At 41.9% G+C, this 24,042-nt stretch overlaps 1 protein-coding gene across 1 annotated transcript in view; it reads left to right on the forward strand.

The window, feature by feature from the left end:
* LOC140202164 (ALK tyrosine kinase receptor-like) overlaps positions 1-24,042 on the forward strand; it is a 328,364-nt gene that overhangs the window by 244,538 nt on the left and 59,784 nt on the right. The window contains exons 8-12 of the mRNA XM_072267037.1: positions 1,948-2,130; positions 8,708-8,806; positions 9,388-9,540; positions 11,910-12,008; positions 13,674-13,860. Coding sequence (XP_072123138.1) covers positions 1,948-2,130; positions 8,708-8,806; positions 9,388-9,540; positions 11,910-12,008; positions 13,674-13,860 — 721 coding nt within the window. The remainder of the gene's footprint in view (positions 1-1,947; positions 2,131-8,707; positions 8,807-9,387; positions 9,541-11,909; positions 12,009-13,673; positions 13,861-24,042) is intronic.

The raw sequence follows: 24,042 nt of genomic DNA on the forward strand, positions 1-24,042 counted from the left end.
CTCTGTAGCATTTCATCACTGGTGATGTGAATGCTACTGGGCGATAGTCATTAAGGCAGCCCATATTATTCTTCTTAGGCACTGGTATAATTGTTGCCGTTTTGAAGCAAGTGGGAACTTCCGTCCGTGGCAGTGAGAGGTTGAAAATGTCCTTGAATACTCCCGCTGGTTGGTTGACACAGGTTTTCAGAACCTTACTAGGTACTTCATCGGGACCTTCCACCTTACAAGCAAGTGGGAACTTCCACCCAGGACAGTGATTTCTGTGCCCAGTTCCAGTTGTCCACTACAGGAATGATGAGGAAGCTTTAGAGAGGGTACAGAGGCGATTCACCAGGATACTCTCTGAATGAGAGAGCATGTCCTGTGAGGATAGGTTGAGTGAGCATGAGACCCTTCTCTTTGGAGTGAAGGAGGATGAAAGGTTACATTATGGACATGCACAAGATGACAAGTGGGTGGTGGGTTGGAAGTGCGTCTCTACCGAAGGAGGTGTAAGGTGTGCCTTCCCTCCTCTAGCTATCAGGTTGCCCTTGGGTGAGGTATATCACCTGCTTAGCACCCCACCCCAAATCAGGGTCACATGAAGCCATGGGAACAGGTGATGGATTGGATGGTCGTGTGAGCAGCTGGTGCATGCCACAGGTCCTGGTTACGAGACCACTGATGCCAGGAAGGCAATCTCTGCAGAGTATTGGGAATGGCTGGGGTCACCCGTCTTGTTAAGACACTGCCCAGGAGAAGACAATGGCAAACAACTTCTGTAGAAATCATGGTCATGGAAAAACTATGATAGCCCACGTCATACAACATGTTACGTATAACGAATTGATGAACAAGATGACAAGTTCAGAGATAGAGTGGACGGCCAGAGGCCCCTCCCCAGGGCTGAAACAGCCAATATGAGGGGGAACAACTCCAAGGTGACTGGAATAAAGCACGGTGAGATGTTAGAACATAAGAAACAGGAGAAGGAGTAGGCCATCTGGCCTGTCAAGCCTGCTCCACCATTCAATAAGATGATGGCTGATCTGGCCATGGAAGGTTCCCCACATAGAGAATGGCAGGTGCATGGAACATGCTACTAGAGCTGGCTGCAAAAGAAGACACATCAGGGACATCCAAGAGACTCCCAGACAGGCACATGGATGATAGAAAAATGGAGAGTCATGTGGGATGAAAGGGCAAGACTGATCCTAGAGTAGGTCAAAGGGTTGGTACAACATTGTAGTGATCAACAATGGGATCTGAATATATCACTTACTCTTTAATCAAAGCATTTGGAAACATTGACATTTAACTGATGCTGAAACATTTTGCCTGACCCTCTTCATTTACTAACAATGTGTATTTACGTTGCACTTTTCTTTTGGATTTGCAAAGCATGGCATACACACTTGAGGTCGTGCTTTCAAACTCTATTCCAGCACTATCCAGTAACTTGGGGATACTGTACCCATGATGCGAAGAGAAATAGGTGAAGATAGGATTGGCATGAGACCTGGGATTCACCTTTGTTTCCCTCAGTGTCCTTAATAAGTTAGCAGAGATGATAGGTCAATTCTTCAGAGTGCCCAGGAACATCGAATGTAGTGTGTGTTGTATCTGTATGCATCAGCCACAGCAGGCTTTTTTTTTAGCCTAGGATTTTATTGTCTTCATTTATATTGTGATATTTAACTTCCCAGACATCCAGATCATTTTGTGATTGATGAAGTCTTCTGGAACTGTTGTCAGTTATTTTGTTTGCAAACATGGCAGTAAGCTCACACTGAACTAAGTTCCACATACAGAGATTGAAAACAATCTATTTTCAAAAAAATAATGTCTTTTCAATGAATAATGAGACTGAATAAATAGTTGATTTGAATTGAGAACATATTGTGCAAGTACCATTTAGATTCTATTGGTTCTCCTGACTTTATAATTCCTCTTTTATTTTTACAGGAGGTGGTGGAGGGTGGAGTGATTCCACCAACCCAATGTGGTCGGGCAAATCTCTGACTGAAGGTGGTGAAGGTGGACAATCCTGTCCGCAGGCCATTAAGAAATGGGGCTGGATAACAAGAGGAGGCTTTGGAGGAGGAGGCGGGGCTTGCACAGCAGGAGGAGGTGGTGGGGGCTATATAGGTGAGTAACAATGTGTAACCTGTGTAAATACACTTTGACCTGACAGCTGGGTGTAATCCAAGACCAAAGTTAAATGCTGAGAATGTTGGCAATCTGAGCTAAGAACAGAAATTGCCAGATACATAACAGCTCAACAAGTAGATTTATGTTCAAAGTACGTAGGGGAACATCAACTCAGACCATGAGAGGCCTGTGTCGGGCATTTTCATGCCTTACAAAGCGCAGGTTGGAAGGCTGTGTGGGACGCCACTCCTCGCACAGACATTTGAGCAATGTATGATTAAGTGCCTTGCTCAAGGATACAAACACACTGCCTCAGCTGAGGCTCGAACCAGTGACCTTGAGATCACTAGATGAATGCCTTAACCACTTGGCCACGTGCCCAAAAGTACGTCGATGTCACCTTATACTACCTTGAGATTCACTTTCTTACAGGTATTCACAGCAGAACCAAGTAACTCAATAGAGTCAATGGAAAAACTATACACAAAGACTGGCAAACCATCAACTGTACAAGCATAAAGTAATAATATAGAAATAAATAAATCTGAGAATAGGAGTTGTAGGGACCTTGAAAGAGGCTATACATTGTGGAATCAGTTCAGAGTTGAGGTGAGTGAAGTTATGCAGGTTTAGGAGCCTGATGGTTGATGGTTAAGGTCATGCTTCCAGTCAAAAGTAAGGACAGTAAGTGCAGGGAGAGCCAGCCTTGGATAACTAAGGAAATAAAAAATAGTATCAAATTAAAAACTCATGTGTACAAAGTCGCAAAGAGTAGTGGGAGACTGGAGGATAGAGAAAACTTTAAAAAGCAACAGAAAACAACTAAAAAAGAAATAAGGAAAGAGAAGATAGAATATGAAAGTAAATTAGTACAAAGTATAAAAACAGCAGAAGTTTTTTTTATAAATATATAAAGCAGAAGAGGGTGGCTAAAGTCAACGTAGGTTCCTTGGAAGACGAGAAGGGAAAATTGATATTGGGTGATAAGGAAATGGCTGAGGCATTGAACGACTATTTTGTGTCTGTCTTCACGGTGGAGGACGCATCTAATATGCCAAAGAAGGATGTTATGGACGAAATGGGAGGTGAAGACCTTGATAAAATCACTGTCACTAAAGAGATAGTGATGAGCAAACTAGAGGGCCTGAAGGTAGATAATCCCCTGGTCCTGATGGGACACATCCCAGGGTGCTAAAGGAATTGACGGAGGTTATAGTGAACGTGTTGGTAATTATTTATCAAAACTGTCTAGACTCTGGGCAGGTCCTGGTGGATTAGAAGACGGCAAATGTCGTATACTTGGATTTCCAGAAGGCATTTGATAAGATGCCACACAAGAGACTTATAAATAAGATACGGATGCATGGAGTTGGAGGAAGTGTATTGGCATGGATGGTGGATTGGTTAACCGATAGAAGGCAGAGAGTTGGTATAAATGGGTGTTTTTCCAGTTGGCAGTTGGTGGTGAGTGGGGTGCTGCAGGGGTCAGTGCTGGGCCTGCAGCTGTTTACCATTTACATTGATGATTTGGAAGAGGGGACTGAGTGTAGTGTAGTAAAATTTGCTGATGGCACTAAACTGAGTGGAAAAAGAAATTGTACGGAGGATGTGGAGAGTCTGCAGAGGGATATAGATAGGTTAAGTGAGTGGGCAAAGGACTGGCAGATGGAATACAATGTTGGTAAATGCAAGATCATCCACTTTGGAAGGAGTAATAGAAGAGCAGATTATTATTTAAATGGTGAAAGATTGCAGTATGCTGTTGTGCAGAGGGATTTGGGAGTGCTTGTTCATGAATCACAAAAAGTTGGCCTTCAGGTACAACAGGTTATTAAGAAGGCAAATGGAATGTTGGCCTTCATTGCTAGAGGGATTGAATTCAAGAGCAGGGAGGTCATGTTGCAACTATACATGGTACTGGTGAGGCCGCACGTGGAGTACTGTGTGCAGTTCTGGTCTCCATACTTGAGGAAGGATATACTGGCTGTAGAGGCAGTGCAGAGGAGGTTCACCAGGTTGATTCCAGGAATGAAGGGGTTAACCTATGAGGAGAGATTGAGTTGCCTGGGACTATACTCTCTGGAATTCAGAAGAATGAGCAGGGATCTTATAGAAACATACAAAATTTTGAAAGGGATAGAAGTAGGAAAATTGTTTTCATTGGTAGGTGAGACTAGAACTAGGAGACATTGTCTCAAGATTCAGGGGAGAAGATTTAGGATAGAGATGAGGAGAAACGGTTTTTCCCAGAGAGTGGAGAATCTGTGGAATTCTCTGCCCAGGGAAGCAGTTGAGGCTTCCTCACTAAATATATTTAAGAAGCAGTTAGATAGGTTTTTACATAGTAGGAGAATTAATGGTTATGGGGAAAAGGCAGGTAGATGGAGCTGAGTTTACGGACAGATCAGCCATGATCTTATTGAATGCCCAGGCAGACTCGATGGGCTGGATGGCCTACTCCTGCTCCTATTTCCTATGTTCTTATGTAAGGATATTACTGTTCCTAAACTTGGTGGTGTGGAACGTAAGGCTCCTGTACCTTAGATGAAACGGAAGAAAGAGTACACCATCTGGTCTCTTGAGTCTGTACTGCCTTACATAGCTGATCTTCTACCTCAGCATAATTTCACCAATATTCAGATCCATTTCTTTGTGCTATTCTCCTGTGAAGACATGTGTAAGCTCTTTTTTTTTAATTCCTCTGCTATTTTCTTCTTCATTACATATTCTCCTGCTTGTGTCTCGAAAGGACTTACATTTTCCCTCACTGGTCTTTCCTTTGCATACCAGAGGAGGGTCTAAGTATATTTATGCTTTTGTTATTTCACTTTTTTTAACAATTTATTTCTCCTCCTTTACTAAATTCTAAAATAATCCCAATCCTCAGTCTCATTTTTTTCCTCAATTTTATTTGCCCTTTCTTCCAAATTTATACTTTCTTTGATTTGTTATAGCTGGAGCATATTTCTAATTTTTTTTTGTAAATTGTGCACTTTTTTTTTTAAAGATGGCCGAAGTCTGACAACTGTCGCACCTATACTGTAGTTTCCCAACCCACCACAGTCAATCTGTATTTGTAGCTTCCTTTGTTTAGAATGAAAACCCTGGTTTCAGACTTGCTTCTAAACTTAATGTCAGATTCTATTTTTTTTCAGTCATTATTTGCCAGTGAGTCCATTGTTAATTAAACCCCTTATCGTTGCACAATACTAAATTTAACATAACCTGTCCCCTGGTTGATTTTTCAACTTACTGATCCATAAATCCAGTTCAATTCCATTCCAGAAATCAACCACTATTAGCACTAAATTGATTTCTCCCACGATTAATGGAATCAGTGGGCTATGTTAATCACTGACTCTGCATTTGTTAACAAATTGTCTCTCCCCACTTGTGCAGCATAAGCTTTATTTACCTAGTACGAGTACACTTGCAATAGGCTGAATACTCCAATCCTATTTTGGATCGGCTCTTGCAAGCTCTGAAGAACAATTGAGACTGTTGGGTGAAAATAGAACAACTTAAATTAAATCCCATTGATGGGCATAGATATGCCTCCTCTGCTTGTGAATCCTAATAATATTCACATGGATACTTTTATGCCGTCAGAATTTGCTCGTGCAGCAGAATTACTTAGCAAAGCCCAATTGCTCACATTGGCTGACAATCAGTCTGTCACCTTCACCAGAACCATGCTGCATGTGGACACCTGACAAAATGGAGTCAACCAAGAATGCTTTGAAAGTAAGCAGCAGGTTGAGAAGGTGGAAGGGAAGATACAGTAGAGGACAGTCTGCAAGATGCCAGTAACATCTTATAGTTATCCTTATAGAGTCACAGGGTAATACAAGCCCAACAGATCCATGCTGACGACAGCATCCCACCTGCTAGTCTCAGATGTCTGTGTGTGGTTCATCCCTCCATGTACCAATCAAAATGCCTCTTAAATGTTGCAACCGTACCCTACTTGACGACTTCCTCTGGCAGCTCATTCATAGACACTACAACACAGAAACAGGCCCTCTGGCACATCTACTTCATGCCAGTCTATTAATCTGCCTAGTCCCATTGACCTGTACCTGGATCATAGCCCTCCATCTCTCTCCCATCCATGTACCTATCTAAATTTCTTTTAAATGTTGAAATCGAAACCTGCATCCAGGACTTCCGCTGGCAGCCCATTCCACACTCTCACCAACCACAGAGTGAAGAAATTCCCCCTCATTTTCCTTTAAACATTTCACCTTTAACCCTTAATCCATGACCTCTGGTCCTAATCTCACCCAATCTCGCTGGGAAAAGCCTGCTTCCATTTACCCTCTCCATACCCCTCATAATTTTGTATCAATCTCCTCTCAGTCTTCTATGTTCCAAGGAGTAAAATCCCAGCCTATTCAATCTTTCCTTATAACTCAGGTCCTCCAGTCCTGATAACATCTTTGTAAATTTTCTTTGTACTTTTTCATCCTTATTTACATCTTTTCTGTAGGTAGGAGATCAAAACTGCACACAACACTCCAAGTTGGGTCTCACCAATATCTTACGCAACTTCAACATAGCAGCCCAGTTCCTGTACTCAATGCTCTGATATATGAAGGTCAATATGCCAAAAGGTTAACAAACCTGTCTACCTGTGACACCACTTTCAAATAATTATGGATCTATATTCTCAAATCTCTCTGTTCTGCCACACTCCTCAGTGCCTTACCATTCACTATTTGTCCTACCCCGGTGAGGTAATGTGAGGTAATGTTACAGCTAGTTAGACCCCATTTGGAGTACTGTGTTCAATTCTGGTGACTTCACTCTAGGAAGGATGTGGATACTATAGAGAGAGTGCAGAGGAGATTTACAAGGATGTTGCCTGGATTGGGGAGCATTCCTTATAAGAATAGGTTCAGTGAACTTGGCCTTTTCTCCTTGGAACGATGGATGATGAGAGGTGACCTGATGGAGGTGTATAAGATGATGAGAGGCACTTATTGTGTGGATAGTCAGAGGCTTTTTCTCAGGGCTGAAATGGCTAACAATGATATTCAATTGATATCATGTATCTCATTTTGTGCATTTGCCTTCCTATCATGAAACTACATAGTGGCATGTTTCTTTATCTACTTTATGTTTCTTTTATTCCATTCTTCTCCCTTTGATATTTGGGATATATAGCAAACAACAAACGTTCTTTCCAAGCAAATGCTGTTGCATTGACACAGTTTGTGGAAGAAATATCATGATATAGGAGAGATAGCATACTGAAAGTTGCCTCAGGCAATTAAGAGGCTGAAAGAGTATTGATTTTTCTTGTATACTAATGTTAATCAACTTGATCATAATTCTATTTAACAAATGTAGATGTAACGAGATCATCGTATCCCTACTCGTCTCTAACTCTGTGTTACTGACTCACCCAGTTTATCCACATACCTAGGTTAAGAGGAACCTGTCTTTGACAAATCTATTTCACAAAAGAACCAGTCAGCCATTGTGTTCTAGGCAATTCATAGGGATAGATTACACCAAGCTCAAACATGATAATATCATATAGCTAGATCCTTTTAAATGAACAGTTTCACTAATCATGTGGTTATTTTCTTGTGCAGAGGAGTTTTCAGTTACACAGAGGAAATAGTATTTCTCAAGAGCCAGTTTCTCAATAGCACACGCGTATTGCACATAACCATGCACCTGTCTGTGTTAATGTGAATGTATGAGATTTCCACTAGTCTCGGCTCTATGTGGCAATGCAGTATTGAACCATGGGAAACTTGTATTGTGAATGGCCTGCGTTTTAAAAATCAAAATGGTGAACCATTCACAATACTGTGGGGCGCCATGACAGTGCTGAGGTTAGCATGAAGTTATTACAGCTCAGGGCATTGGAATTCAGAGTTCAATCCCTGTGTCCTCTGTAAGGAGTCTTGAGGAATGTGTGCATTTGCTTCAGGTCCTTCGGTTTCCTCCCACAGTTCAAAGACATGCTGGGTCGGTTAATTGGTCATTGTAAATTGTCCTGTCAGGGTTAAATTGAGGTTGTCAGGGGTTACTGGGTGGTGCAGCTCAAAGGGCCAGAAGGGTCTATTCTGCTCTGTATCTCTAAATAAAATAAAATAAAATAAATGTACCTACCGTCCTGACGAAGGGTCTCGGCCTGAAACGTCGACTGCACCTCTTCCTAGAGATGCTGCCTGGCCTGCTGCGTTCACCAGCAACATTTATGTGTGTACCTACCAGTTTAAATTTGGAAGAACATCTGAGTTATTCTGCTAAGGTCACCTCTACTGCTATCCTAGTAGAGAGCTCAACATAAATTGAAAATCAGACCCGGCGCACTTCCTTGGTACAAACAGGTCACCACCATTCCAGGCATTTCCTTCCAAAATGATGACATAATAATGTCTAATTTCTTAAGGTTTCTGGATGTGAAGCAAATAAAATATATCTATTGATTTTATACTCAATTTGGAGACCAATTCAACATGTGTTTCATGAATTTCTGTGCGTGAAACTCTCTGATCATATGACACTATAATGGATGGATGATAAGAGGCATTAAACAATGTTTGATTAACAACAGGTGGAAATGCGTCTGACGGTAATCATCCAGAAAAAGATGGTGCCTGTGGTGTTTCTTACATTAGTCCATTTGGTGAATTGTACACACCAGCACTGGCAGGTATGTGAAAGCTGTGAACAGTTCTATTCTAACCACATTATATCATGGAATATTACTGATAACCAGACACAAGAGATAATAGACTAGATATTTCGCGAGGCTCCATTTTAACAGCCACCATTTATCCATTCGAGAAGATGGCCGCTATTAAAATTTTGTCATTTGGGAAAATTAAGTTGAAGTCTGGAGGTCATCATCAGATGCTCCGGGTGCAATGAATTTCACTCCACACAACTAAAAATGTCTCCTAATAAACAAATAGAATGAAAATCAAATGGACTGTGTTGAGCAAATCATTTGCTTAACTAGATGCTGCCAGATGTTGAAAGCTAAAATCTACCCTAGTGTAATTTAGACATTTTTCTCTGTAATAAATATGACGTCAAATCATGTTATTTATTTTCAGTGCAGACCATACTGCAAGTTGTCTTGTCTTCCCTCTCATCTTGCCCTTCAGTCTTTGTGACTGATCCCTTGATTGTCTATTCCTTCCTGCATTGCTCGACTGCTTGAACTGCCTTCATCTCTCCGTCCCTCACACTTCGTTTCTGTTACTTGCATGTTCCTTTCTCTCCTCGCAGTGACAGAAAGCCACGGGGAGGTTGAAATTGTGCTGCATTTAAATTGCACCCACTGTGAACATAATGAGTGTATATTTGACTATATCAAAGAAGAACTTGTCTGCATGTGCGAATCAGGAAAAATTCTGGCTTCAGACAGTGTTACCTGCATTCGTGAGTACCAGTTTGACATGTTTTTGAACCCCCTTTGAGATATATTTAAATAACATACTTCTCAGCCAAATAGCCAAATTCAGCAGAATTCTTTTTCTAGAAGAGAGGCGGTATACAAATTTATGTTGTGGCATGCCTTTGAATAAAAATATAATACTGTGATTGCTGGAAACCTGAAATAAAAACTGAAATCATATTAAGAATTTTTTTTGAGTTTGTAACCAACGGGATAGATGAAGGGAACTTTCAGAAGGCCTTCAAAGCTGTTTCACACAAGAGGTTACTAAATTGCTTTAGGAAGCATGGGTAAGATGTTGGCACGGATTGAGAACAGGTCAGTGGGAAGAAAACAGAATATAAATCAGCAAGTCTTTTCCAAGTTGGAAGACTCTGACAGGTGGGATCACTGCAGGGTCCTGAGCTATATCAATGATTTGAATAAGGGGGCTAAGTGTAACTAGTGTAATATATCTACCTTTGTTAGTGTTGCAAAGTTGAGTGGCAAAGTAGGCTAAGAGGGAAATGAACAGTAGATTCAAAAGAATGTGTACAGGCTAATTAAAAGAGTGAAGAAATAGCAGAGGAATGTGGAAAAATGAGAAGTTGTCCATTTTGGGCAGAGAAGTCTTTTTTAAATGGAGAAGGATTGAAAATTGTTATTGTTATTGTTCAGAGAGTCTTCAATGTCCTTGCACACAAATGAAATTTAATTTGTAAACACAAACATTGAGGAAGGCAATAGTCTTTTGACCACAGCAATAGAGATACCTTGTTCTAACTGTGTAGCACCATGCTAAGCCCACACCTGTGCATAGTTCAGGTCTCTCTGCAGAAGAAAACATAAACATCTGACAGGATGCAACAGAGTTTCATCGGATTGGTATTTAGGATAGTAAATTGCCTTGTGAGGAAGCATTAAGCCTATCTTCTCTAAAGTTTGTAAAAATGAACAGTGATGTTTTTATGGGGCTCTGCTTGATAAATTCCAAGGTGTCTAGAACCATGGCTCAAAGTCTCAAATAATAGGTTGACTATTCAAGACTAGGATGAGAAGAAACTTCTTTACCAGAGGACCATGAATCTTTGGAATTTTCAACCTTGCAGGGTTGTGCAGGACAATTGCTGAATTATATTCAACTCAGAAACTGTAAATGCTGAAAAGTAACTATGAGGTAAAGGATTAGCCATGATCTTGCTAAATATCGTAGCAAGCATGAGGGGCTGAGTGGTCCTCTCCTGTTTCTGTTTCTTGGAGTTCTTGTGAAATTTCGGCAGGCCAGACAGTATTTCTGGAAGTAAAAAGAGAATTAAAGTTTTGAATCAGTGCAAGGGCAGCAGCCTCAAGCATCAATATCATTTCTGTCACCACTGGTGGTTTGTAGAGCGCAAGATCACAGGAGCAGGCCCTTTCAGCCCAGCGTGTCAGTGCTCAACCGTGGCACCAGTCCAAACTAATCCCCTCTGTAGTCTGTATCCCTTCCTATCCATGTACCTGTCTAAATGCCACCTAAACATTGCTATTATATCAACTTCCATCAGCCAGCAGCTGACAGACACCCACCACTTTCTATGCGCCTGGAAAATACTGCCTCTTTAAATCACTTTAAATTTTTCCTCCTTTTACCTTAAAGCTATGCCCTCTAGTATTTGACACTTCCACCCTAGGAAACAAGCTGTCTACCCTATCTATGCATTTCATGATTGGAATGAGGGTTTTCTGTTAAAGCAGAAAATGCTGGAAACACTCAGCAAGTCAGGTAGCATATATACAAAGCGAATTCCTAGTCAAAGAACCATAGGTTCCTGGCTCACTGGGCATTTCCAGAATTTCTTGTTTGTATTTCAGGCTAAAGATCTTCCATCAGAACACTGGGTATCTTAAGTGTGAAGCACCTTACAGGATATCCAACCTCACAATCTAAATTAAACCATTGGATGTGCTACAGATGTGTTGGCCAAGAAGTGATCAAAGATGATGGTGAAGAACTCTGGAACCAGGAGCACCCTGGGTAGCTTAATGATGAAAGGTGGAGGCCAGAACATAATTCATAAATAGATTTGGGATGATGATGAGCAAGACCAGGAATACAATTCAGATGATGATGATGAGTAAGACCATGAATACAATTCAGATCATGATGATGATGATGAGTAAGACCAGGAGTACAATTCAGATGATGATGATGATGAGCAAGACTAGGAATACAATTCAGATGATGATGAGTAAGACCAGGAATATAATTCAGATGATGATGATGATGAGCAAGACTAGGAATACAATTCAGATGATGATGAGTAAGACCAGGAATATAATTCTGATGATCTCTTACTTTGTTGATTGTTTTCTCATACTCTCTCTTTTTGCCTAGTGCCCCCGAACAATCACCTGCCATTTTCTCTTGTGCTTTCTGTTGTGTTGTCGGTCGTGGTAGCTGCTCTGCTGCTTGCCTTCTCAGGAATCATGATCGGTGCGTACAACCTTTGGGATATAGTTTGTGTTGAGGTACCTAAGGATTCCTTTCTATAATCCAGCACAACCCAGAAAATAACCCTAACTTTAGGTCCTTTCCATCCCAATTTCATTAAAAATAACCTTCTCAAAGGAATGCTTTGGTGGCACACTGAAGACAGATGAATTCCAAGAGAAGTTAATAGATTTATTGTTGGTTTATTTGTTTATTACTGCCATGTTTACAAAGCTAAAGGGAGAAAGCTGTGTTTTTATGCCATCCAGGCATAACATGATAGTAACAAGAAAACAGAATTCAGAATGAAGTGCTACAGCTACAGAGAAAGTGCAACACAGTAAACAAATGAAGTGCCTTGATGAGGGAGGTAATCAGAGAAAGAACACTCCTTTAGTATATGAGAGGCCTGTTCAAAAGTGATAAATAGCAAGACAGCTGTTCTTGAGTCTGGTGTTAGAGACTTCCAAGCTCTTGTATCTTCAGATTGATGGCTTGGTGGGGGGTGGGAGGTGGTATGAGCATTGGGGGGGGGGGGGATGCAGAAGAGAGAATGGCCAGCATGAGAGTGGACATTGATCATGCTGGCTGCTTTACTGAGGCATGAAGAATTGCAGATGGAGTCGATGGAGGGGAGGCTGGTTTGCATGATGGACAGGACTGTATTTAAAACTCTGTCAGTCTTCGCGGTTTGAGCTAGAGCAGTTGCCATGCAAAGTTGTTGCCCAACCAGACTGAGCAATTCACTTCTTCCTCACAGGACCTGAAAGAATTCTCTATTTTTAAGTGTCTTGTCCAAATTGGTTTACAAGTGTGAGAACGTCCAGTTTGAGGCTCTTAGTTACCACGGGGGCCTGAGTCTCATGGTACCTGGTGCCTGGTTCTGATGAGCTGCAACGTGCGCATTGAGCTCCTTGACAAATTGCAAAAAGGTTGCAGCCTCCAGTAGCTTTGCTCAGGGTAACTGAGGATGGAATGTAACCAGGCAGTAGGTTGAGAAACATTGCAGAAGGAGGCCACTCAACATATTGAATCCTGCTCATCTAGATGCATTTCCAGTAAAGTGAAATGTAAAAAATCTTTTCTTGTTGCTTGTAGTTGGGCTGTAAATATGCTCCATTTACTGAGAACAATCAACACTGCCCTAACAGAAAAAACAATCTTCCATTGTTGCTGCAAATAGGAAACAGTGCCCTGACTTGTGTACGTTCAGAAAAGAAAAAAAAATCATGTGGTGTTACATCTTAGCAATTGCTTGGAAGTCTGTACCAGCAGACTCAGGGATAGCTTCTTTCCTGCTGTTTACAGGTGTTTTCTATGGTGCATCTGAATGATTGGTGAGGGTCATTGGGGGCATGTTGAATTTCCTTAAGAGTTTTGAGAAAGTGAAGGTGTTGGCCATAGCATCTTGTCACCTGAGGGATAACAAGGCAATCCTCTACATAATACCTGGGTCAGTGCCTCCAATGACACACTGAGAAAATGGACTTTTCCCTCTAGGCTTCTGGCACTTTCCAATATTTCATTCTGTTAGTAACTAAAGAACAGTTCTCCTTAATGAGGGCTAGCTTGCTTTCACATGGTCTTATTATTCACATAACAACTGATGCTTCATCTTTAAATATGAAAAACGGTCATTCATAAGCTGTTAAAAATGTTTTTTGACAGTGTACCGACTCAAGCACCAAGAGCTGCAAGCCATGCAGATGGAACTGCAGAGTCCTGATTACAAACTCAGCAAACTGCGAACTTCCACCATTATGACTGACTACAATCCCAACTACTGCTTTGCTGGGAAAACTACTTCCATCAGCGATCTCAAAGAGGTTCCCCGGAAAAACATACTGCTCATACGGTGAGTCAAAAAATTGTTGGAGCCATTAATTTAGCTACTTTCATAGTGAGGGTTGAGATAATAAAGACCAGCACCCAGGCACTCACAGGGTGCTTTTTTTTAGTAGTTGCTGGTAAGAAAAGAATCACACAATGAAAATAGCATCTTTATTATTTTTCCCTCACTTTTCTCTGTGAAACATGTTCCAAAACATTAGGCATGATTCCTCAGACAAGCTAAAATGAGTGTTGGCAACATGTTTTCCTGTAGGAGAGCATAAAAGCTGAGGATTCCATCATATACTGCTGAATTGTAACATCAGGTGATTTCTTTTCTTGTGCGCTCTATGTATGCACACCGTACACAGGTCAGAGTACTACTTCCTATTAAAGGCAGCAGAGCAAGGTTGGTTGTTTCATTTATTAGGGCAAACATCCTCAGGAATGAAGCATGAAGAATGTGTAGTCTCCCCCCCCCACCTTCTTTATAGGGCCTCTGCCCCTTCCCTCTTCAGTCCTGACAAAGGGTTCCGGCCTGAAACGTTGACTGATCATTTCCATGAGTGCTGCCCAACCTGCTGAGTTCCTGCAGCGTGTTGTGAGTGTTGCTTTGACCCCAGCATCTGCAGAGTATTTTGTGTTAACAAGACAAGCTTTCTCTAAAATTCACTTAGCTGGAAATCAATCTATGCGAGCAGGGTTCAGGTATGCTTAATGGCCTACTTCTGGAATGCCTGCTGCCCTGTTACATTCCTTATTCAGTTACTCTGAGCAATGGAACATTTTTTGCAATTTGTCAATATGCTCTGCCAGCCCCTCACAGCATCAGAACCAGGCACAAGACTGAATATTGGATGTACCCTTATATTCAGGCCCCTGAGAGAACTAAGAGCCTCAAACTGGATGCTCTCACTCTTCTAAACCAATTTGAAAGAGATGCATAATGAATTCTTCTTTCAGCTCCTGTGAGAGAGAAACGTATTGCTCAGTGGCATAAATTCAAGATCGGCACCAGAAGAACAAAAGGACCTTAAAGCATTTGTTTCACACATTAAGCTACAGATTTTAATATCAGAAGCAGGAGTGGATTTCAAATCCATAATAACTTAAAAATTGAAGTTGATTAATATTTTTAACAGATGATGTATAACAAAAAAAAACAAGAATAAATAGCAGGGGAATGTGATCAGTTCTTAGGAGCTGGCATGTACCCAGTAATTAGAAGCTAAAAGTTATCTCATTTAGATGCATCTTTTGTGATTATCTTAACATTTAATTATCTACTGATATTCTGCATTTATCCTACTTGAATCTGAAAATTGGATCTCAATGGATGAGTTTCAACTTTTGTTTTGGTAACTGGGAGTTTCTGAGTTGTTTTCTCTCCATTTTAATCAGAACATTGTGTGTTTATCCTGGCCACGTAGCTCTAATCTACAAATATATTTTTGCTTTGTAACTGTAGTGTCAGTGGGCTCTTCAGTATTGCTGCTTACAAAGGCTTGCAGCAGGGGCAGAGCTTCTCCCAAAACAATATCCATTGCAGGAAGCAGTAAACCCTTACAAAAAGGAATATTTTTGCAACCGAGGGAATGAGTATACAGTGAAAATTCACAAGATTGATCCTGGCAGACTTGTGTAATGAGACTAAGGTAACTCTCTCTTGAGCTTAGAAATATAAGTGTATGAGAAATTTACAAAATTCTTAAGGAGCACAGAAGAATAGATGCAGAGTTAAAGTTTTCAAGCCTAAAAATGAGATCACACTCTCAAAATAGGCTGTTGACATTGGGAAACAAGATGAAAATATTTATTCACTCAGTACAGTGAATTTTCTATTTAAAAAAAAAGTCAGCCTTGACCTTATTCAATGGCAGAAAATGTATAGGTTAGATAACTTACTGCTGCTTTCATTTCTGCTGTTTAACGAAGGTGAAGTTTTGATCATTTTAAAACTTCCTTCAAAACCAGAGCAATAGTAATGTAGCAGGGATTCCCTCCTCAAAGTCCTCCAATGGAGTTCAAATGCCAGAAATCTAGAGTCATAGAATCATAGAAGACTACAACACAGAAACAGACCCTTCAGCCCATCTAATCTGTGCCAAATTCTTAATCTGCCCAGAAACTTGTACCCACATTACTCCCTCTATACCACTCCCATCCATGTACCAGTCCAAATTTCTCTTAAGTGTTGAAATCAAACCTGCATCCACCAATTCTGCTAAGCCATTTGTTTCACACTCCCACCATTTTCTGAGTAAAGAAGTTTCCTCTCATGTTCAGCTTAAGGGGACGAAGTTTCATCACCATCACCGGAAGCAAAGCAGGAGGAAGAGTCTCCAAGCCAGGCTGAGTTGCAGAGGGATGAGGCCCCCCTGTACCCAGCATCTTGTTAGAAAATGTACAGTCACTGGAGAACAAAATTGAAGACCTAAGGGCAAGGGAAATCAGGAATTGTTGTGTTTTGTGTTTTACCAAAACGTGACTTACTTAGAGTATGCCAGATACAACAAACAGACACAAAGGCCCCTCAATACATAGTACAGATGATGGACTGAACTTCTGATTCAAAAAAGCAAAAGGTGGAGGTCTGTGTTTCATTATAAACTACAGTATCTGTTGTGCGCCAATGTGGCAGTTTTGTCGTTCTTGTGTTCCCCCCAACCTTAAACACCTAATAATCAAATGCCAACCATTCTATTGACCAAGAGAGTTCTCCTTCATGATCCTGGCTGCAGTTTGTATACTGGTCAACTGTACAGTGGTCAACTGTAGTTAAGCGCTTGAGATATTGCATGATGCTGTCGCCAAACAAAAAATGGTCCATTCCAACACATTTCATATCATAGAGTTTTCAATCAGGCTTACTTGAAGAAATTACTAATTATAATCAGCATATAAAATATAGCACCAGAAGTCCCAATGTAGTAGACTACTAATATACTAAGATAAGGAATGCCTACCGTTCCATGCCTGGAGTGCATTTCAGGAAATCTGATCACTTGGTTGTTCTGCTCCTACCTGCATACAGGCAGAGACTGAAAAGCAAGACTCCAGAGATTAGGACAACAAAGAGGACACAGGAAGCAGAGGAGAGGCTGTTGGATTGCTTCGAATCAGTGGACTGGGCCGTGTTCAAGAACCGATCTTTGGATCCGAATGAATACACCACGGTTGTCACAGAACTTTATCAAAACAGTCATAGACACGTGTCTGCCCACAAAATCAATTAGAGTTTTTCCCCAGCCAGAAGCCATCAGGTTCGCAATCTGCTGGGGGCATATAAGAGGCCTTCAAATCTGGTGACCAAGGAGGTTACAGGAGGATCAGCTACAATCTCTGGAAAGCCTGGGGAAAGTCGCAATTTCACTAAACTGGAATCAATGAAGGATGCTCGACAACTGTGTCAGGGCTTGAATGCTGTCACCTCATACAAAGTGAAACCAAATAACACAGGTGACAACAGCAGTTTGATTCCAGAGCCCTGAAGTTTTGAGCTCAATACCTGCTAAGCTCACTTTAACCACCAAAATATAGAGGAACTGTCACCAACTCCCACAGTCCTTGATGACCCTGTCATTTCAGTCTCTGAGGCCAAAGTAGGACCATTCTTCAGGAGGATGAATCCTGTCTGAACAACTGGCTGGAATGTTCACTCAGATCTTTAACCTCAGATACCCATCTATGTCAAGCAGGCTTTAATTATACTGGTGCCCAAGAAGAACGTGGTAACCTGCCTCTTGTCCAGTAGCACTTGCATCCACAGTGATGAAGTGTTTTCAGAGGTTAGTGATGAAACATATAAACTCCTGCCTGAGAAATGACTTGGATCTGCTCCAATTTGCCTAACAGCACAACAGGTCCACAGCAGATGCCATCTCATTGGCTATGCATTCTACCCTGGAACATCTGGACAGCATCAGAATCAGGTTTATTATCACCGGCATGTGTCGTGAAATTTGTTAACTTAGCAGCAGCAGTTCAATGCAATACATAATCTAGCAAAGAGAGAAAAAATGATAATAAATAAATAAGTGAATCAATTTACAGTATATGTATTTTGAATAGATTAAAATTGTCCAAAAATCAGAAATAATGTATCTTAAAAAAGCAAGGTAGTGTTCACGGGTTCAATGCCCATTTAGGAATCGGATGGCAGAGGGGAAGAAGCTGTTCCTGAATCACTGAGTCTGTGCCTTCAGGCTTCTGTACTTCCTACCTGATGGTAACAGTGAGAAAAGGGCATGTCTTGGGCGCTGGAGGTCCTTAATAATGAATGCTGCCCTTCTAAGACACCACTCCCTGAAGATGTCCTGGGTACTTTGTAGGCTAGTACCCAAGATGGAGCCGACTAAATTTACAACCCTCTGCAGCTTCTTTCGGTCCTGTGCAATGGCACACATCCCCCTGCCCCCCAGTACCAGGCAGTGATGCAGCCTGTCCGAATGCTCTCCACGGTATATCTATAGAAGTTTTTGAGTGTAGTTGTTGACATGCCAAATCTCTTCAAACTCCTAATGAAGTAAGTCGCTGTCTTGCCTTCTTTATAATTGCATCGATACGTTGGGACCAGCTTAGATCCTCGGAGATCTTGACACCCAGGAACTTGAAACTGCTCACTCTCTTCACTTCTGATCCCTCTATGAGGATTGGTATGTGTTCCTTCATCTTACCCTTCCTGAAGTCCACTCTTTTGTCTTACTGACGTTGAGTGCCAGGTTGTTGCTGCAACACCACTCCACTAGTTTGGCATACCTGGCTCCTGTACACCCTCTCGTCTCTATCTGAGATTCTACCACCAATGGTTGTATCATCAGCAAATTTATAGATGGTATTCAAGTTATGCCTAGCCACACAGTCATGTGTATATAGAGAGTAGAGCAGTTGGCTAAGCACACACCCCTGAGGTGCGCCAGCATTGATCCTCAGCGAGGAGGAGATATTATCATCAATTCGCACAGATTGCGGTCTTCCAGCTAGGAAGTCGAGGATCCAACTGCAGAGGGAGGTACAGAGGCCCAGGTTCTGTAACTTCTCAATCAGGATTGTGGGAATAATGGTGTTGAATGCTGAGCTATAGTCGATGAACAGCATCCTGACATAGTGTATACACCTATGCATACATCAGAATGCTCTTTAACAACTATAATTCAGCGTTCAATTCTATCATCTCATCAAAACTAATCAGTAAGCTTTAAGACCTTGTGCAACCGAACCCTCAATTTCCTCACTTGTAGACTAGTTCAAATTGGCAATGACATCTTCTCCATAACCTCCATCAGCACAGGTATGTGCTTAGCCCCTACACTACATTGCACGCCAAAGCTTCCCCTAATGTTTCTTTTAAATCTCTTGCCTCTGACCTTAAGCCTAAGCCCTATTGTGGGGATTGAGACTCGTTGTACCATCCAAGCTGAGAGCTAAAGTGTTGGAGGATCTATATGCTCATCATCTAGGTGTGATCAAAATGAAAGTATTGGCTCAAAAGGGAAGTCTAGTGGCCTAAGATATATCAGCAGATCAAGCAGCTTGCTATGCACTGTTCAAGATGCCAACTTGTCCAGAAGATGCCAAAAGCAGGGCCCCTCCATCCCTGGGAATGATCTGCATTGCCCTGGCAGAGGATTCACGTGGATTTTGCCGGACCGTTCTTGGGCACAAATTTCATGGTAGTAGTGGATGCAGCTACAACGTGGCCAGAAGTGTTCCCGATAGCCTCCACTACAGCCTCACAAACTGTTGAGAAGCTTCTTCTCAAGGATTAGTTTTCCAGAGCACTTAATCTGTGATAGTGGATGACAGTTTGTTGTGGACCAATTTCAGTCATTCCTGAAAATGAATGGAATAAGTCATTTTATATCTGCACCATATGATACAGCCACAAATGGCTTGGTTGAAAGGGTTTTCCCAGAGACTAAAGAATGCACTGGGAGCAATGTCAGCAGAACTCAGTACACTGACACTGAATCAGAAGCTCGCCAATTTTCTCCTTGCATATCACAATACAGCACACTCCACAACCAACAACTCACCAGCTCTGCTGTCCTGGGTCGTCCTTTGCCTTCACACTTGGATCTGTTCTTACCCAATCTCAGAAGGATTATTCAGGGCAAACAGCTGAGACAAATTGAGGGCTGCTCAAGCAAGGGGGTTCGATGCTTCACTTCTGGACAAGCAGTCCTGGCGAGGGACTAGCGAGGTGATCAAAAGAGGGTACAAGGAAAGATTAAGGACAAAATTGGCCCACTCTCCTCCGTGGTGGAGATTGCATCTTACGTCATTTGGAGACGATGCATCAATCAATCGAGGAGAGCGGTCAATTGTTAGAGAAGAAAGATGTCCAGATCTGTCAGTCCCAAAGTCTACCCCTAAAACCACCAAGGTGGTGGCCAAAAACCTGAGACTGTTTCGCAGCTGCAAGTCTCTCCTGCCAAGCAGAATGGCCCCCTTGTCAGGAAAGACGTTATCCCAGAAGAGTAAGAAATCCTCCACAGTGATTAAATCTTTAGGCCTGAATGGGACAATTTAAAATTTACTTTGCTCTGGATGTCTAAATAGTCATTGTGTTATATAGTATACGGTATCTATGTGTTTTGTGTGTGTATATTGTTTGATTAAGCATTCTTTGCTGTTTATATAATTTATTATGGTTTATTTGTAAAAGTACATGAATGGCATGCATCATTACACCACCATATCGTATGTGAGCTCCTCACTAAAGTAAAATAAAGTAGATATGTTTTCCTGGGGTTCCCATTTTTCTTTAGGTTAGTTTCTGGAGTTACAAAACAACACATGGAAGAAAGAGAAGGAGGGTGTTTATTCTAACTTCTGCCCTATTGCTTTCCATTCCTGATGAAGTGTCACAGTGCAAAATGTTGCCTGTTTATTCCCACTGCACCCCCCCGCAATGCTACCTGACTTATTGAGTTCCTCCTGCTTTTTGTATGTGTTGTTCAAGATTTACAGCATCTGCAGAATTCTGAGTGTTCCTGAGCTTCATCCATTCTATAGGGCATGTGTATTCTGCTGGATTTCTTCCTTCTGATTCCTGTGGAGTTGTTTTTATATTCTTGTCCAGCCCAGGAACACTTAGGAACTATAAATTTACATGAGCTGGATTCTCTTGATTTGCTGGTCTCTTGATCTCTGCGAGCTTTTCAACATCAGAGGAGCTTCTGTCATTCCTGAAATTTCCACCCCAATTGCCCAAACTTTATCCCATCCTGTGGGTTGTGTGCCAACCACTCAGGTACTAGACTCCTGCAACTTCTGACCCATGTTTTGTCCAGCAATGGTGGCATTACTGAGCCAATTGTGTAGCTCAAATATTTGCTTGCCCTACATATTTTCAATCAGTAACTTCTTGAGGATCATATGCCTATTGAACTACACAAACTTTTGGATTACTGTTCCCGACTTTCAACATGTAGTTCTTGACTTCAGTACATCTATAGTAGACACCTGAAAGCCCTGGAACAATACCACCAGAGGATTTTGGGGATCAACTTAAGGACAGATGCACTAACACCAACGTACTGCACAGAGCCTTGTCATCTTCAGAAGTTTTCGGATGACTCTGCCATAGTTGGGTGCATCAGCAAGGGAGATGAGGCTGAGCACAGGGCTACAGTAGGAAACTTTGTCACATGGTGTGAGCAGAATTATCTGCAGCTTAATGTGAAAAAGACTAAGAAGCTGATGGTAGACCTGAGGAGAGCTAAGGTGCCGGTGACCCCTGTTTCTATCTGGGGGTCAGTATGGACGTGGTGGAGGATTACAAATACCTGGGGATACGAATTGACAATAAATTGGACTGGCCAAAGAACACTGAGGCTGTCTACAAGAAGGGTCAGAGCCATCTCTATTTCCGGAGGAGACTGAGGTCCTTTAACATCTGCCGGACGATGCTGAGAATGTTCTACGAGTCTGTGGTGGCCAGTGCTATCATGTTTGCTGTTGTGTGCTGGGGCAGCAGGCTGAGGGTAGCAGACACCAACAGAATCAACAAACTCATTCGTAAGGCCAGTGAACTGGACTCTCTCACGGTGGTGTCTGAAAAGAGGATGCTGTCTAAGTTGCATGCCATCTTGGTCAATGTTTCCCATCCACTACATAATGTACTGAGTGGGCACAGGAGTACATTCAGCCAGAGACTCATTCCACCGAGATGCAACACAGAGCGTCATAGGAAGTCATTCCTGCCTGTGGCCATCAAACTTTACAACTCCTTCCTTGGAGGGTCAGACACCCTGAACCATTAGGCTAGTCCTTGACTTATTTCATAATTTACTGGCATAATTTACATATTACTATTTAACTATTATGGTTCTATTACTATTTATTATTTATGGTGCAACTGTAATGAAAACCAATTTCCCCTGGGATCAATAAAGTATGACTATGACTATGTACTGGTGGAAGCCAACATGAAGAGCATTTCCACTTCAATGAAGCAACACTAACTCTAATGGATGGGTCATGTCAGTCAGATGCCTAACTCGTGTCTCCCCAAACAGATTCTTTGCTCCCATTTGAAGGAAGGTCAGTAAGCCCCTGGTGGGCAAAGGAAATGCTTCAAAGGTAACAGCAAAATCAGCCTGAAGAAATTCAACATAACATCTAAAAGCCAGGAAGATGCTGCACTCAGTAGATGCATGGGGAGCAACTCTGTTCAAGAGGGAGTTGCACTACACGAGAGCAATTTCAGCTGTGCTGCAGTGAACAAACAACCAAAAGACCCAACCACTAAGCACAGCCACCATTTACTCACGTCCACATGGCACCAGAGTCTGTGGATCCTGGATCAGCCTCTACAGCCACATGAGGACCTAACAATAGACAACCGCTTAGGAGAACATCATACTTAACTAGAGTGATTGCAATACTACTTCTACTACTCTTGGCTTCCATGATATTTCTATGGCTCCTCCTTGAGAGTCCACTCTGACCTCGATCTCTCTTGAAACCATCTGCCTTGAACGTATAATTTGTGACAAATTCTGACTTTTTTTCTCCTACCTGTCCTTCCAAGTTAGGTTGCAACAAACTCAAACATTTCCCCAACCAGCTGGGAGTTCCTTGTGGTTGAGTGAGAGGTAATCCTAATATAAGGCAGAAACAATACAAGACAATAACCCATGGGCCACTTAGACTCCCTATTGCTCCATTGTCTCCTTTGGTGTGCGGACAGATAACAGCCTCCCCGTTTGGCAGTGAATGGCATGGGAACATGAAGTGATCCTGGTTCCCATTTGGAATGAATGTGGGCCACCATCAGCGATGGGTGGCTTAGAAAGGCAGATATTTCAAAAGCTGACTACGGAGCCTCTCCAGCTGTCCTCTATAGGTCAATGACTTGAACAGTAATACCTCCAAGCACTTTGAGGAAAGAGTCCATTCCTAGCTGAATGGTGGCAACATGTAGTCACTTACACTTTTACACTGGAACCGTGGATGGCTCTGACTTCTGATCTCAACACCATCACTTAATAGGTTTTCAATGTGCTAGTCAGTCATAGCACAGTACACATTGTCTCTGGCCACTCATTCTCAAATACCAAGTATGACTAGGGTCTTCAGTATGTCAAAATCACTGCTCTACGGTCTTGCTTCGGGCAACCGTGACCCATTCTCCAGTAAAGCACTGATCTGTTGAAGACACAAGAGATTGCAGACGCTGGAATCTGGAAGAATAAATAATCTGCTGGCAGAACTCAGCAGGTTGAGCATCATCTGTGGGAGGAAAGGAGTAGTCAATATTTCAGGTAGAAATCCTGCATCTGGACTGTTGCATTCTGCTGTGAGGTATAGTACTCTATAGAGTGGTCCAGTGGCTCACTGTCAGAAAGGCAACTGATCTGAATATTGCCACCAGTGACTTATAGTCAATCATCAGAACGAAGTGCTGCCAGCCAGGAACTTCTGACCACGTAACCCTTTTCTATCATACATGACATCTTGTCCTCTCTCTGCAGTAGAATATCTGGGCCTTATTACAGCACTTCTGGAGTCTAGAGGCCACATTTGCCCTTCTGCTATAATATAGGAGATCCTGCTCCATCATTTTGGAGAAGGGATTGTTTGAGCATGAAAATTCAAGTGCAGACCTAAAGTTGTTATCAAGATGTTATGGTGAAAAATAAACTTCAAATGTGAAGGAAAAGTCATTTATCAAGCATACAGTAATAAAATATATTACTTT

Source organism: Mobula birostris, chromosome 8 (assembly GCF_030028105.1).
Source record: "Mobula birostris isolate sMobBir1 chromosome 8, sMobBir1.hap1, whole genome shotgun sequence".
Classification (NCBI taxonomy): Eukaryota; Metazoa; Chordata; class Chondrichthyes; order Myliobatiformes; family Myliobatidae; genus Mobula; species Mobula birostris.